This window comes from Molothrus aeneus, chromosome W (genome assembly GCF_037042795.1).
Source record: "Molothrus aeneus isolate 106 chromosome W, BPBGC_Maene_1.0, whole genome shotgun sequence".
Classification (NCBI taxonomy): Eukaryota; Metazoa; Chordata; class Aves; order Passeriformes; family Icteridae; genus Molothrus; species Molothrus aeneus.
In genome coordinates this window covers 2,709,017-2,722,471 of record NC_089679.1, presented here as the reverse complement: position 1 = coordinate 2,722,471, position 13,455 = coordinate 2,709,017, and the positions used below count along the sequence as shown (strand labels likewise).

General features: G+C 45.7%; 1 protein-coding gene across 2 annotated transcripts in view; it reads right to left on the bottom strand.

Annotated features, from left to right (window-relative positions):
• Positions 1-13,455, bottom strand: part of LOC136568524 (CBP80/20-dependent translation initiation factor-like) — a 442,202-nt gene that overhangs the window by 30,776 nt on the left and 397,971 nt on the right. For both annotated transcript variants that reach the window (XM_066568532.1, XM_066568533.1), the window contains exon 10: positions 4,779-4,934. In XM_066568532.1, the coding sequence (XP_066424629.1) occupies positions 4,779-4,934 (156 nt within the window). The remainder of the gene's footprint in view (positions 1-4,778; positions 4,935-13,455) is intronic.

Genomic DNA, 13,455 nt, shown 5'->3' with positions numbered 1-13,455 from the left:
AATTTGGGAGAAAACCTCCAAAAGGAGTCCCCCCCAGAAAGCAAACCCACATGGCCCCTCCCCCCAACCAATTCAGGAAGAATTTCCTCAGAGAGAAGTGGAAAAAAACCTGTTTATTTAACAGGCACAGCACTCCCCAGCACAAAAAATGAACAATACCAGATGACAAAACTAATTTGTTGCTCTGAAGAGATGACAAATTCAGAAAATCTCTCCGGTGGGTGGTCACTCTCTTATCAGTCCCTCTGGCACTGGAAAAGGCTGCTGCCAGGAGTAGGCCCCGGCAGGCTACAAAGTGAGAGCTCTCGGTGTTTCCCCAGGTCCCAGACCAAAGCAGGTTTGAACAGTTCCAAAAAAAAGGGAAAGAAAAACAGTCCAGGGAACCTCTCTGCCTCAGCTAGCCAAACCAACTAAAAAACAATGGAGCGCCGTGTTCTGCCCCATCCATGCCCAGACACCACAGTGGAGGAGTGAGAGCAGGCTGATAACAAAACTCCATGCTTCTTCTTCTCCCCGCCTCCTCTTCCAGAGCCAGTCTTAAAAGCACAGAATATAATGTCCAGCATGAACAGAATACCCAATTGGGGATACAAGCATCATAACGTCACCTTAGGACACTATTAACCAATTAAAGTTGCACACGAGGTCTGTAAAAACTCTATAAAAATGAGTTGTGTGAATAAAGAATTAGCTTTTCCTGCATGAAGAAAATGGAGTCTCACCTGATTTATTCCAATAAGAATATGTGAGAGGAACAGCTCTGCAGACACCAAGGTCTGTGGAGAAGGAGGGGCAGGAGGTGCTCAAGGCACCAGAGCTGAGATTCCCCTGCAGCCCGTGGTGAAGACCATGGTGAAGCAGCTGTGCCCCTGTAGCCCATGGAGGACCATGGGGATGCAGAGATCTACCTGCAGCCCTTGGAGGAGACCCATGCTGGAGCAGATGGATGCCTGAAAGAAGGCTGTAAACCTATGGGAAACTCATGCTGGAGCAGGGTCTTGGCAGGGACCTGCAAACCTGTGGAGGGAGGAGCCCACACTGGAGCAGGATTGCTGGTAGGACTTATCACCCTGTAGGGGACTCACAGTGGAGGAAGCTGTGCTTGAAGGACTGCACCCCATGGGAGAGTGACCCACGTTGCAGCAGTTCATGGAGAATTGTTGCCCACAGGATGGGCTCACATTGGAGAAGTTAATTGAGAAGTGTCTCCCATGGGAGGGACCCCATGTTGGAGCAGGCAAAGGCCTCCTCTCCCTGGGCAGCATCAGAAACAACATGTGATGAACTGACCATAAGCCCCATTCCCCATCTCCCTCTGCCACTGGGGGAGGAGGTAGAGCTGGGAAGGAGGGAGGGGTGGGGGGAAGGTGTTTTTTAGATTTATTTTACTTCTCATTTTCCTGCTCTGATTTTGTTAGCAATAAATTCAATTAATATCTCTGATTCAAGCCTGTTTTGTCCATGATGGTATTTGGTGCATGATCTCTCCTGGTCCTTATCTCAACCCATGAACCTTTTGTTATATTTTTCCTCCTCTGTTCAGTTGTGGAGGGGAATGAGAGAGCGGCTTTGGTGGGTGTGGAGGGGAATAAGAGAGTGGCTTTGGTGGGTGTCTGGCACCCAGCCAGAGTCAACCCACTACACCAATCCATCCATACCTCTCAATAAATAATACTGCATTGTCACCTGATGCCCCAGCCATGTCCCCAGCACAGATTCCTCACTGAGACACCTAGCACCAATTTCCTTGCTGCCATCCTCCTTCCCACCTGGGCCAGTTCCACAACCAATTATGGTGTTAATAAGTTTTTATTTGTGGGGAAAGGAAAGGAGCTGGAGAGAGGAAGCTTTGCAGGAGAAAGGAAAGAGACATTCCTGGTTCATTCATCAGGCAGCTTTCCCCTTCCTCTTGTTTGCTGATCTTTGACTGAGTCTGCCAGAGCTGTAAAGGAAAAGGAAGAGGAAAAAAGGAAAAAAAAGAGAAACTAAAAAGCAAGAGGAGCTTAAAGGGCAGGCAGAGGGAGAGATGTTATCTTGTCTCTGCTAATGATTCATTGTCAAAGGATGGGTGAATGGAGGCAGAGAGCTAAGCGTGATTGTGGACAGCACAGAGAGGTTTTGCTGGGGGATGCCCAAGGGGGCAGGAGTTAGGGGCAAGGGGATGAAACTGTACACAGGGGCATATGTGCTGATCAGCAGGAAGGGGAAAAAACCCAGTGAACCTGTCCTGAGGAAAGTGGAGGACCCAAACCTTATAGGCCATGGTAACACCCCCTCCTGTCCTGGAACACCAGCCCATGTGTTTCATGAAGCTCATCAAAGGACAAGTACTCTGCATGATTAGGGAATTTTCACCCTATCACAGAGCACCTGGCAGAGCCAGTCTGTGCAAATATACTTGTCCTCTCCTGGGTAAAGCTAGAGGAGCTCACCACCTCCTCCTCATCTGAGTCTACAGCCTGACTTTGGTTCTGGCAACCATCTCAGAGCCTGGCACCTATCACTACTAAAAAATAGGTGGTCGTGATCTCCTGGGTTGGCCCTGGGCATCACGATTACCTGATGGTGGAAAAAAATGATGGCAAGATGAAAACCTATCACAGAGCCATGGAAGAGAAACAGCATGAGTCAAGGTCACAACCCTGTGGAGAGAGCAGTCTCAGATCAACCATTTTGGGGCAGGAGTGCCAGAAGACTCAGGCGCACCCATGTCAGCTAAGAGTCTTCTCTGACTAACAACACCACAGGGACAAAGCTGTTCTCCTAAGGAACAGAGATGTATTTTTAAGAAGCAGGCAGAGAAAAATCCTGGCAGAATAAGGGCTGGGTTGTGTCATGACTGTGATGGGAAGCAGAGGGAAATGAGGACTTTTCTGGATGGCTAGATCTTCCCCATAAAGTGACACATACCTCCATGAGCAGAGATTTTGGGGAAGTTAGGCTATTCTTAGCATCCCTCTCCCACCTTCTCCGCTGGATATGTAGGCCCCATCACAATGCCTGCACTCTTTCTCACTGCTACAGTCACCATCTGTGACCCCTACATACAATATTACTGTGAAGACAAAATGTTTATTATGTGTTTTCATTCAAAGAAAACTTCCCATACATGTTAAAAGTCACTGTCAGCAGTTTCTTTATGCTTCCTTTGGCAAGGATCTAGCAGAGAACTTATTTTACAGCAAATTATTTATGGCCCAACAGAAGCACTACTGACAATTTGAGATTCACAGCTCCAGCCCTGGGCAATGAGGCAGGTTTTTCTGAGAAAGTCTTCTACAGACAGCAACAAGAGACAAAACCACCATTAAAACAGGATGAGGGGAAACCCTCCTTGAGTTGCCTTTTCTGTTTGTCCTCACCAAGATATCTGTCACCATCTCAAACCATGAGATTCTCAGGCTCTGAAACAAACTCATCTGGAGCTTGGGTTCTGAAATATTCCCAACCCTGGTGGCAGGGCTAGATTTGTGCTGAACTAGGTGGGGAGTAAGGACATGTGGAACCTTACTTCTCTGCTCTTCTCTCCCCTCGGTCCATCTCATCTATTCAGGGGACTTCACCAACTTTAAGAAGCTTTTTAAGCCCCTTGGATGTGGATTTTCACAACACTGGGACTGGCAAACTCAAATGTTGGGTTTGCAATCCCAACTGTTGGGCTTTGCAAACCGTTGGACAAAGGGGTCTTGCTTGGAGCACATGCCCTTATTTAGCAAAAACACAAAATGCAGGAAAAGCCAAGCATCCGTGCAGACGTAGGTACTTTTGAGGTGGGAAGTGTTGATGCTAGCAAAGCAAACCTCTAGGAATCATAAAACAAATAGAATCATAGAATGGCTTAGGTTAGAATGGACCTTAAAGATCATCTCATTCCAAACCCCCAGCCATGAGCAGGGGCATCTTCCACTAGACCAGGTTGCTCCAAGCCTCATCTAACCTGGCCTTGAACACTGCCAGGGGTTGGGGGTGTGGCAGGACGTGTCCTCCCCGTCTCTACCACAGATAGTTGGTGCATAAAGAGATAACCTAGGGGCTGAAAGGCCCAGCAAGGGGTCATCTCTGACACCAAAAGGGCTCAAGCCTCAGCTACAAATCACCATCTTAGTCTGGAGAGCAGATGTGGGAAGAGATAAAATAAATATTCTTGACTGAGACACACTGTTTTGCAAACTATAAAAGACACACGAGTTATCACAGAGGTAGAAGCCTTCTAAACACACACCCTGACAATTGTTTGAGACTTCTCCCCAGAGTTTGGATGCAGATTCTGTGGTTACTTTCCTGGGAATTGAGGGAAAGGATCTCAATGTGTGCCCCACCAACAATGGGATGGTAAGATACATGGAATCCTAAGTTATATTATTTCTTCACTAGCTGTAAAATTAATAGGTACCTTTAACCTCGCACTGTATATATCTACTAGTATTCTCTCTTTTTGTCCTTATTCCTGTGTGGTATTAGTTTAAGTCCTATGTCTGTTAGTTTTGTATCTATTAAATAAATAATTCATTCTACAATGGACTGAATCAGCCATTATTAAAGAACTTGGGAACGAGAGTAGGTTTTGGGGTGGTGGCTGCCTCAATAAAGCTACTGCCTGCTGCTGGAGGCCTGGGCAAAAGTCAGGGACTTATCTAAACCTCCACATCCTTTCGTAACAGGGGGCCATAGCTTCTTTGGGCAACCTCCAGTGTCATTTATGAATCATGAGCACCTCAGAGCTGCAACGCAATAGCTTGGCTCACCAGTGGAGAAGGATAAAGTCTGAAGGCATTTACCTCCCTGAGGCAGGTATAAATGGGGCAGACAAGAACTCGAAAGGGCTCTCCAGTGCTGCTTCTCATGGTACTGAAGACTTCGCAGAGAAAGGTGATGAACCCCAGCCAGCGTTCCACATCCTGCTGCTGCAACTCCTCCCGCATGGTGAAGTCCTTCTGCAAGAAATACAGAGACAACAGGCTACATCAGCAAAACCACATCACCATGAGAGAGGCAATGGCTGTCTGGAGAGAGAAATAAGAGAAAATTGAAACGGCAGGGGAGAAGGAAGACTGACAGTCTCTTTAGTAACAGCAGGGAGATTACTCAACACATGTGGAGTAGCTGGAATTTCAACACAGCAAAGCCACCAGAAAGCAGGTACTGGTAGAAATATTACCAACCCCATCAATATCTGTCATGGCTTGTGCTAGACATGGAGTCTCCCATGGCCTGCCATCCCCCCTGGACCGACATGGGGACTCTTTTCCATATGCACAACCAAGATCAAATAAAAGCAGGAACAAAGAGGTTAAATGAAATCCAGGAGAAAGACAATGAATGCTGGTGGCCATGCTGGGTTTGGTGGTCCAGGTGGACTTGTCCAGCCTGTTCATTCCTCTATCTTCAGCACAACCAGTGTCTGGCCAGAAGCATCCTAATGGCCTGGCTACTCCCTGGGGTCTCACAAAATTATGGTAATACTGGGTCCCTGACAGACCAGAAAAAGATCAGTGCAGCTTAGACTTGGCATTGAAAGGTCACCCTGCTCCTGAGCTGATGGTTGCCATGACAAAGGATTATCCAAGTGACATGATTTATGGAGCTGGGGAGTCCTCCAGATAGGGAGATGTCATGGGTTGACACTTGCTGGATGCCAGGCACCCACAAAAGCTGCTCACTCACTTCCCTCTAAACCCTCTGCAGCTGGACAGAGGAGAGAAAATTTGACAAAGGGTTCATGAGTTGAGATAAGGACCTGGAGAGATGGCTCACTAAATAATATCAAGGGCAAAACAGGCTCAAATTAGAGATATAAGGTGAATTTATTACTAACAAAATCAAAGCAGGATAATAAGAAGTAAAACAAGACCTTAAAAAAACACCTTCCCCCCTACTCCTCCCTCCTTTCCAGCTCTGCCTCCTACCTGAGTGGTGCAAGGAGACAGGGAATGGGGGTTTTGGTCAGTTCATCACCCATTTATTTCTCTTGCTGCTCAGGGAGAGGAGTCCTTCCCCTACTGCACCATGGAGTCCCTCCCATAGGAGACAGTTCTCTGCGACGTTCTCCAACATGAGTCAATCTCACAAGCAACAGATCTCTGAGAACTGCTGCAGCGTGAGTCCATCCCACAGGCAACAGTACCCCTCAAACTGCTACAACATGGGGCATTCTTCCACGGGGTGCAGTCTTTCAAAGACAGGCTGCTCCAGCATGGGATCAGGGCCCCTCTCTCCATGGGTCTCCCACAGGATTACAGCCTCCTCTAGACATCCACCTGCTTTGGCATGGCATGGGGTCCTCCACAGGCTGCAGGTGGATGTCTGCACTGCTGTGGACCACCATGGGCTGCAGGGGGACAGCTGCTTCACCATGGTCTTCACTACAGGCTGCAGAGGAATCTCAGCTCCGGTGCCTGGAGCACCTCCTCCCCCTCCTTCTTCACCAACCTTGGTGTTTGCATGCTGTTCTCCTCACACTGATGCCTTAAGTTTTAGTTTTCATATTTTTAGATTATGTACTGCCTTAGTGTGTGAGTCTGAACTTCATATAAAGTGTTAGTAAGTTCTCTTCACAGGGTAGTGAAACAGAGTGGAAATTTTTCAGAGTAGAAATCCATTTTAGATTTAGGTGAAAAGTGTCACTTTGAATTATCAAGTCTGTAGCTTGCAAGCATAACTGTTTTGGTCTGCATTCAAGACTGCCTGTTCTCACAAAAAACCTATGCTCAAAAATACTGCTTCAGCTGAAGGACAGAGATAAGAGGGGCCCCTTGAACTTTGAAACAGACGGAGACTGCGGCTGAGGCTGTGGGAGACAGGGCAGGGTGACCCAGGAGTTCTTTCTATACTGTCTGATAAAAAACTAGATGCAAGGGTAACTAGCTGCAAGTGTAACTAGCTGCAAGTGTAAAACCAAAGCTGAAGTTGCAGAAGACAGGGCAAGATGACCCAGGAGTTCTTTCTGTACTTTCTGATAAAAAAAACTAGCTGCAAGTGTAACGGGAAACCAGTAAAATGAACATGTATGAACCTATTGTGAAATTCTATGCATATGAATTAGTAAGGGAGACAAAAAGGATCGAGAGTTCTCAGGGGTGCACGTCCTTTAGGGGGACAATGATCCCCACATGCATCCAGCGCTGTAATAAACATACCGGCTTTACAACTTTTACAAATTTGTGCAGTTTTTTTCTTTCCGCAAATCAGTAGGTAGACAAAACAATCCTTTTCCAGCTTGAGAACCAAGGACAACCGTTACAGCCTCAGGCCCAAAAAGCATAAGCAATAGCGAATTGAAGAGAGCAAACAAGGAGGATGGGACTCCATAACCTGAAGCTGTAATTGGACAATTAACCCCAATATGTAATATCAACACTGAACCCTCTTGGTTCTGAGGCCATTGCCTCCCCCTAGAATGCAGTCTCTGTATCACAAGGGGAAGCCCAGGGGGTGAAAAAATAGGGACAGGTGTCCCAAAGGAGAGATGGACAGACCCATGTTCCTTGTGATACAGAGACTGCTCAGTGTTGATGCCCCTCGGCCCCAGGGGGTGAAAAATATGGGGGGGACAGGTGTCCCAAAGGAGAGATTGTGGGGACAGGTGTCCCAAAGGAGAGACTGTGCCTTTTTTGGATCGGGACAGAGCATCCTTAAAAGACAACCCTAGAAGCAGTTCTGGTCCGTGTTCAGTGGTGAGAGCACTGGACATGAAAAGGAAGAAGTCACGATGGCAGATGTTCTCCGGGCAGTGCCACGAGTGACACAGAAACACACGAGGCTTCAGCTGTGTTTCCAGGGGAAGCCCATGGCACAAGAAGGACTCCTCTCCTCTTGATGAACTGAGGATTGAGTGTCTAAAAGGTGGTGCTGGACCGAGAGTTGGTGATTTGAGGAATAAATGTATTGTGTTGGAAATTTGGTGGGGGGAGGAGGAAATGCACTTGTGAAGTTTTCATTTTCCCTGTGTGTGTGTTCCTTTTTATCTGTAGTTGTAGAGTAGTTAATAAAGTTCTGTTTTTTTTTCCCTAAGTAGGAGCCTGCTTTGCTTATTCCTGGTCACATCTCACAGCAGAAACCAGGGAGAAGGTATCTTCATGGGGGCACTGGCATTGGGCCAGTGTCAAACCATGACAGCAATGGAATCAGCAAATGCTTGTATCTGCTGTGTCGAAAGTGGACGCGTTCCCTGGGATAACTACAAAGAACGGTTTTGAAACTTTCTGACCAAATAGCCAAATAAAGCATCGAAAAAGAAAATAGAAGTATAGTAAAGACATGAGGTAGCAAAACTACTGATGCTTAGAATAAAATAGAGGAAGTTGTGGTAAAGCTAAGGGATATTGCAACAAACCGACTAAATGCTTATATATAATAAAAATCTTGATGCACTTGTATGGGACTAAAATTATGTAGCAGACACTGGTGAAGGGCTTCCCTCCAGATGACCACAAGATGGAAAGGAAGCCAACGACCACCTGGAAAGATTATGGAATTGCTGACCCCAGCTTATTGATATTTGCTGATTCGGACTAACACAAGCACACTGTAAAATGCTTAGTAGGCTTAAAAACAGTATATATACTTTGCCAAACTTGTAAGTGGTGTGTGCTGTTAGTGGAGTGGTGACTCCCCAGCCACCCAGGGCTGCTTGATTGCTTTCTTTAAAATAAAAAATATAAAAATGAAATTCGGTTTGGCTATTGAAATTTTATATTAGTCACCATGGACATTTTCACCTAGGTGGGGCACAATTTTGCAAAATGAGATTGTTTGCATGTTCTATGCAAAAGGGAAGTGTGATATCGCTTCCTTTGACAAAGTAGAAAAAGCAGCTTTTCAGAGGTAAGGATTACATTTTTTGGACCATGCTTGCCTAGAGGCAAGAGTTTTGCTTGTATGGACATGTGATTCTGTGAACCCTTATGGTAGCTGGACTTGCAGTGCTATGGTTCTCCTGAAGCATCCTGAGATACCAACCTGCTTCAGCCCCACAGGGCAGTGCTACACCAGTGTCACGGTGTGCACGAGGTAGGTGGTCCAGGGAGCTTTGTCCTTAAATTTGGCCTTTAGACAGTAGGTTTGGCCAGTACCATAGCTCACACAGACAGGCAAGCCAACCTGAATGTCACCCATGCAGAGGTGTCCCACCTCCCTTGGTCATCCATGTTTGAGGAAACCACTGCTCTCTTCTAGGTATTTAATCAGTGGAGTTATGGGTACAATTCATCTGGCTGCATGTTGGCCATGGTCCCAGCAGGATCTGCAACCCATCATGCTGGACTTTAAGAACATGAAAAGCAACTCAATTGCTTCTCCAAAAGGTGTGCAATAAAAGTGGAGGAGCCAGACCAACAGTGTGGGAGAGGTGAAGAGCTGGTCAACAGAGAAGAGCAGCTCAGCAGAGAACCAAACCAATGTCCTGTGTGCCTGGGGCACATCCAAAGGAGCCATGCCCTGACCCACAGACCTCCGCACCACTGATGAGAAGTCTTGAGCAGGCTGAAGAGCACTGAAACCAGATGGCCGGGTCACTGCCCTGCCCTGTGAACGTTATTTGCTCTGGAAATGCCTCATGGAGTTATATAAAAATAACCTGTGGATTGGCTTGTCCCATGCTTATGTAGTGATGTCAGGGCAGTAAACAAATTATATTTCATTAGTTTGGCTGTATTTGTAAACATGAATTGCATTACTAATTTGGGGGTGCTCTGGTCTGTAGATAATCTGGATGTATTTAATGGATGAGCTTCCTTCAGTGCCTATAGTTTAAAATAAAATGTGTTTATAGCAGGTAGCAGGGTTCACCTCCCTTCTCTGCCTGGTTTGATAGAAGAGTTCATTGGAAAACCATATGGCAAGTGGAGGGATGCCAAGGAGGCCTCTAAAGAGGTTTCATACAGGAAAATTTTGGGGCATATGAGACACGGAGTTAGAAATTTAACTTGGGGTAGAAACCAATTTTGGATTTAGCTGAAGTGTGCTGTTTAAACTTGTTTAGTCTGTTAACTTGCTGTGCTCGAAAAAGGCCTGCAGAGGAAACAAAGGAGATTCAAGGATACTTAGAAAAGAATGCAAGCTTCCAAGCTGAAGAGAGATAAGGAGGGACCCCACTGACCTTGGAACTGGAGCAGACAAAAAACTGAAGCTTGGTTGCAGACACAGCGACATTACAGTTCCTGGAGAAATGAATAAGTTCATAAAAACTGATAAGACAGTTTTAATACAGGGCTAGGAAATGAATATGCATGAATCTATTGTGAAACTTTATGCATATGCAACAAGTTAGAGAATAAAATAGACTTGAGAATTCTCGGAGGTGCCTATGTCCTTTGGGGAGCTATCCTGTGTGAAAAACAGGTTCACTCTCGTGTGAAAATTTAAAAAGTTTAATAAAGGACAATAGGAGACAAAAGACAGTAAAACAAAGATTACGGGCCAGGTGCATCTTGGCACTTAGCCAAGAGCACACCTTCACCTTCGGGGATACCCCTTAAATATCTTTTCCATTACATCAGCCCGTTGCATATTCATAGACCCTTATGCATATGCATAAACTAGTTTACATTTTCCAGGAACTATTTTACATGGCCCCTCCTTGGGTCCACCTTTTTAGAGCATGCATATTTCTTGGCTGTGGTTTTGGCTCCTTCTCCTTATCGCTTCCAGTCTGGGCCTTGGTCCATACTTTCTTCAGATGGCAAATGCTGATAGTTGGCATATCAATAGCAGGGTCCTCATTACATGTTCACTGGATGTTATCCTGACCAAACAGACAGTTCACTCATAACTATATCAGCTACCACTACTACGATGTCTAAGTTTTTGTTAATAGCAGAAATAAAAGCAAAGTTATTTTAACATTATACATATAGCATTCATCTTAATATTTGCAAAAAGCCAACAACATAAATATTTATAACACCTGCATGCGTCTCGTGCTGGAATAAATCGTACCAGCTTTACGACTTTTACAAGTTGTGGAGCTTTTTTTTTGCAAATCACACAGACCTGAAGGCTAAGCATGTTCATCAAGTTGGGCCTCACCACAGGTGATGGGGAGGTCAGGGTGGCCCATGTTCATGCATGATAGAGATGGGCCATGGCTCTGCCCATTCTCTGACATCTCACATTGGACCTTTTCTAAGCTTGACTGAAGCTTCTGCCAGCAATGGAAATAGAAAATGCCTTTATCTTGGAGGATTTCACTCCTGCACCCAAGTGAAAGCCCACTCCTCATCTCAGTATAGATGCAGCTCATGCAATGTTATACTTTCCTGGCCTGGACATGAAACATCTTCAAGACAAGGACCAAGCTAGAAGAGCCAAGAAGACTAGCCATTCCACGGGAGAGGAGGAAAATCCATCCTCTACCATTTTTGGTGGACAGCAAAGTCAAGCAGGACAACATTTAAACCCTCCTAGAAAGGGTTCCATAAATGATATTTTGAACACTTAACATCACTGTATTATTCGCTGTTTATAATTTAAATACTACTTGCATTTAGGTCCTGGCTTGGAGGAAGCTCTGGAGCATAGCTTTGCTTTCTGGGGAGTATAACCTAGTGAGATGAGTAGTTTATAGCACTGGAATTTGGAAGAGGCTCAGGAGGTGCTGTGTGTCAGAGACTAAAATGGTTCATACCTTAAACATTGTTATGAAGGGGTTTTGCCCATTGTCTTGGGTTACAATGTAAGATTCAACCAAGCGTGTGTATTATATCACCATCTGTTAAAACCAGGTGGGGCAGTGTTCTTTATCTCTTCCATGACCCATCCCTCATAACTCCCACGGAGAGGGTATCTTCTGTTAATGGGCCATCAAGCCTCACTGCATGACTCATAAAATTATAACATCCCATTGTGAGATGCACCGAAGGAGGAACCAAGCATTCCTACCTGGATATAATCTGAGGTTTGCAACACCACAGCAGCCTTATCCACTGAATTCCTAGAGGACAAGAGCTCCATAACCACCACCAGACCTTCAGAGGAAGATCAAACCCTTCTACAGGATCACTGCTTCAAGAGAACCACATCTATCACTTCAAGAGGACTACAGCCACCATTTAATCAGACTGCTACCAACACCCTGACCAACAGGGTGTCAGGTTGCATTCTGACTCTGTCAGTTTCTGTATTATTGTATTTATTTTAATTTTCCTATTAAATTGTATTTCTCACTTAGGATCTCCCACTGGCTTGCTTTTAAACTAGCACACCCAGTATAGCAAAAACTGTATAAAGAAGCTACAACCACAGAAGCCCACCCTTCCTTGAAGATGCCTGACTGGAACTTTGTACTATGAGTTAAGCCACCTAAATAAGATACAGGGGACACTATTGTTCAATCATCTCAGGTCTAGGGAGATGCAAATAAGGCTGAGGAAAAGGAATGCATCCACAAGAAAGCCAAAAGCAGCAGAAAATCATCCCTGGATGGGTTTGGGGTGGGGGAGACCACAGTCCACAGAAGCCAGGTTTTCACAGACTCCCCCACCATCATGGGGGGAAGGAGGGAGTTTTGGGTGTGTGTCAAAACCTCTGGTCAGAGGCACTGAACATCCATCCTCACACAAACTGGCCGAGCGGTGAAACCCCCAACCCCGGAAAAGGCTACATGCACTGGACATTCATTTGAGAAGCAGCTAAGAGAGTGTTATAATCCATCAAAGACCCCCCCAAATTGTTCCCCAGAGGCCTTGCACCACAGGACTGCATGTGATGCAAAATGATGCAGGAGATCCAGAGTCTGCTGCAAGAGACTGCCCCCCTTCCCACCTGGGAAGGTACCTGGGTATTCCCACCTGGTCTAAATGAATATTAATTCATCAGATTCTATGCTTTTGGGGGGACCCTCACCACCAAGAAGACCAGCTGGAGAGGATCAATGGAACATTGTTGGGATCAACAGGGTGGTGATATTTTTTTTAATCTGTCTCGATTGCTCTCTTTCTGTCCCCTCACCTCTTTTCTATTTCTTTCTCTTCCTTTCTCTCTCTCTCTCTGTCTCTCATATTTATTATAAAATAAAACCCATACTATTGACTTTGGTATATGGTCTTGTTTGCACCTTAATTCGGGCAGAGGCATTTCTAATAACTTTAAAAACCAGACCGTAACACTGTGACAGCACCAGGGAGTGATCAAACATCTCTGTCCGTGGATGCCTGGGGTCTCACCAAGAGCTTCTGAATCAGAGCTACTTGCCACAGCTTCATCAAGAGCATCTCATTTCACACAGACACAACTACAGAAGCTCCTTTGCTATACTAAAGTACTGGAGATGGTAGGACATGAGGTGGGACCATCAGCTCTTCCATGGCCTCTGCTCTTCCTCCAGTCACCTATAGCAACACTTCTGGCCTCTCTGCCTGCACCCTACTGACAGGCCCTGAGAACTGAAGCATACTGAGATCCCACCACACCATCCCTGTCCATGCTACTGCTACCAAAAGGACAATAGGACAAAGCAGA